The 2,385-nt window shown below is 33.0% G+C and overlaps 1 protein-coding gene across 1 annotated transcript; it reads right to left on the bottom strand.

Annotated features, from left to right (window-relative positions):
* Positions 1 to 209: 209 nt before the first annotated feature.
* LOC131646742 (NEP1-interacting protein 1-like) lies at positions 210 to 1,989 on the bottom strand. The gene is made up of 5 exons (XM_058916706.1): positions 1,649 to 1,989; positions 1,191 to 1,369; positions 939 to 1,022; positions 687 to 851; positions 210 to 560 (listed from the first exon to the last, which is right to left on the bottom strand). Exons 1-5 carry the CDS (start codon positions 1,800 to 1,802, stop codon positions 438 to 440), a joined length of 705 nt encoding a protein of 234 aa, XP_058772689.1. The 5' UTR covers positions 1,803 to 1,989; the 3' UTR covers positions 210 to 437.
* Between the last annotated feature and the right edge of the window lie 396 nt (positions 1,990 to 2,385).

Genomic DNA, 2,385 nt, shown 5'->3' with positions numbered 1-2,385 from the left:
ATTGTGATTCCCTAAAATTCACTTTGAATCCAAAGATACTCTTACAGAATGTTCATATTCAGAATGGAGCAAGTGTCAGGGAAACAAACACTTGCTTCATGACAAAGACAGACTCTTATAATTTCTGCAAGAATAACAACTACATTACTGTCTCATGTTCTTTGTTTAAAAAAACTAAAGATAAAATAGAAGTACAGAACAAAGAAAAATGGGGTCAAGCCAGAAAATAGTCATCTACTCATATGATCATTCATATACATATACAACAAGTGGAAAATGGTTTATCTCAAAATTTTCTTTACACTAATTTAGTACAATCACATTACTGCATTACCTCTGGGTAGCTATAATCAACTGTAAAGTAAGACCTAGAATTAAATTACCTTATAAACAAAACCCAAAAAAAAAAATTCTCTTTTCAATTTTCATATACAAAATTACAGATCCCTTCTGCATAATGGGCAAGAACCATGCCTCAAGAGCCACATATCTATGCAAGGTAGATGAAACATGTGATGACAATGAGGTAAACTTCTAACCGTCTCGCCGAGCTGAAAGTCCTGCATATGTATCAATTATCCAAAAATGTCAATAACAAATTCAAAATCCAAACACAAAATAACACTTTGTGGCTCATGTCATAGGTGAACACTAGTAGTACTAACAAATTAACAAGAAAAACCAACCTGGAGACAAACTGAACAAGAAACTTTCTCCCCTGACGCATCGACATTGTCAGTGGTGATTTTGATTTTTGGGATTTTCGCAACGGAATCTCCGGATAAACCTTTTGAACCACCAATGTCGAAGAGGTTTTGAACCTCATCAAAGCTGGTTTCAACAGCACCCATCTGTTAAAAAAAAACAGAAGTATCAGAAATACTATTCGAGAAAGTGAAATTGCATAATTGAAAATTGTGATGAACCAATCAAAATACCTGACTTTGAACAGCACTCAACATTGCAGGACCAATCCTCTCACGCACGAGTCTTCCACTCAACAAACTAGCTATAACATCAATCTGCATAACACAAAAGGATCAAAATCCAAACCATAAAACACGCCATTATGAATGTGAATCATAGATAAAAACTCAACAGTGACAAAAACTGTGCACTTTGCAATCATGTAGCTATAATTGAAAAGCTTCCAACACAAGAAAACATCTCATTCGAACAAAACTACTCACCAAATATAAAAGACAACCAATCCCAGATTCATCAGAATGCCAAAGAACAAGAGATGATTCAAACACTTCAATCGAAAAAACAGCTCCTGATATAGCACCAACCGCCGCACCTCGAATGAAACCACTTTCTGTCTCTTGACCTATCAAAGCTCCTGTCATAGCACCCAACAACGTCCCCACTGCATCACAAAACAACATCCCATTAAACCTTAAAAAACACAAATGCCACAAAATTGCACACACCCAAAACAATCAACAAAACTGCATAAACACCCAAATTGCAAGTTTCATTTTTTTCTTCCAAATTTCACATACCCAAATCAAATTCATCTCATTTCCAACAAATTGAAAAACCAAACCACAATACAACACCAGCCATTGACATTGACATTGCAAATTCACCCGAAAAAAGAAACAAATCAAATAATCAAACCAATAATCAGAAACAAGAAACAAACCTAATGCAAAACAAAAGGTCAAGATCGCCGAGAAAATGTTCCCAATGATAGCGGAAACAGCAAGAGTACCCATTTCTTTAACCTTGTCAACGAAATTCCCGAAGGAACCGAACAAAGACGAACGAGAAGGACAAGGATTTTGCACGAAATCCATCTAGGTTTGTCAAAAATCGCACGAATCGTAGAAACAAAACAACAACAATTGGTAAAGTATGTTCGGTTTGAATTGATGTCACAAGAATTGGGTTTAAGAAGGACTTATATATATAATAATATGATAATTGATAAATATAAAAAAAAGTTAAATAATAAATAAAAAAAATAGAAGAAGAAACGAAGAATAATGATATAATAATAATAATAAAAAAGACAAAATTGATATTTATAAGAGAGAAAGCTTAATCTGTAAGAGAGAAGAAGAAAGAAAGAAAGTACGATCAACCAACTCGCATTTAAAGCTTGTGTGCCTTAATAACACCAATTTTCAATATCTCTCTATCTGCCTTTTTTTTTTCTTGATAAAACTGTAAATTAAATTTAATTAGGTTTTAATCCTAATTTTTGTTAATCACTTTCAAAATAGCACGGGTTGAGATAGTGACAACTAATTGTCACATGAAATTAATTTTTTACTTTTTTAGATTTGTTAATTAAAGATGTATCTGAATTCTGATGGCTTTCGTTGGCTATGTTTTTTTCAACTAATTGGATTAATATGACAATTTTTTTTTTGATAT

The sequence above is a fragment of the Vicia villosa genome, linkage group LG2, assembly GCF_029867415.1.
Source record: "Vicia villosa cultivar HV-30 ecotype Madison, WI linkage group LG2, Vvil1.0, whole genome shotgun sequence".
Classification (NCBI taxonomy): Eukaryota; Viridiplantae; Streptophyta; class Magnoliopsida; order Fabales; family Fabaceae; genus Vicia; species Vicia villosa.
The sequence above is the reverse complement of the archived record's forward strand: the minus strand, read 5'-3'. Positions and strand labels throughout refer to the sequence as shown.

What these genes read in the sequence shown, in the direction of transcription:
- LOC131646742 (XM_058916706.1), bottom strand. Translation starts at nt 1,802, where the DNA reads ATGGATTTCGTGCAAAATCCTTGTCCTTCTCGTTCGTCTTTGTTCGGT. An exon ending in TTGGTTGTCTTTTATATTTG is followed by an intron (nt 1,023 to 1,190) that starts GTGAGTAGTTTT and finishes TGTGTTATGCAG; the next exon opens with ATTGATGTTATAGCTAGTTT. An exon ending in TGAGTGCTGTTCAAAGTCAG is followed by an intron (nt 852 to 938) that starts GTATTTTGATTG and finishes TTTTTTTAACAG; the next exon opens with ATGGGTGCTGTTGAAACCAG.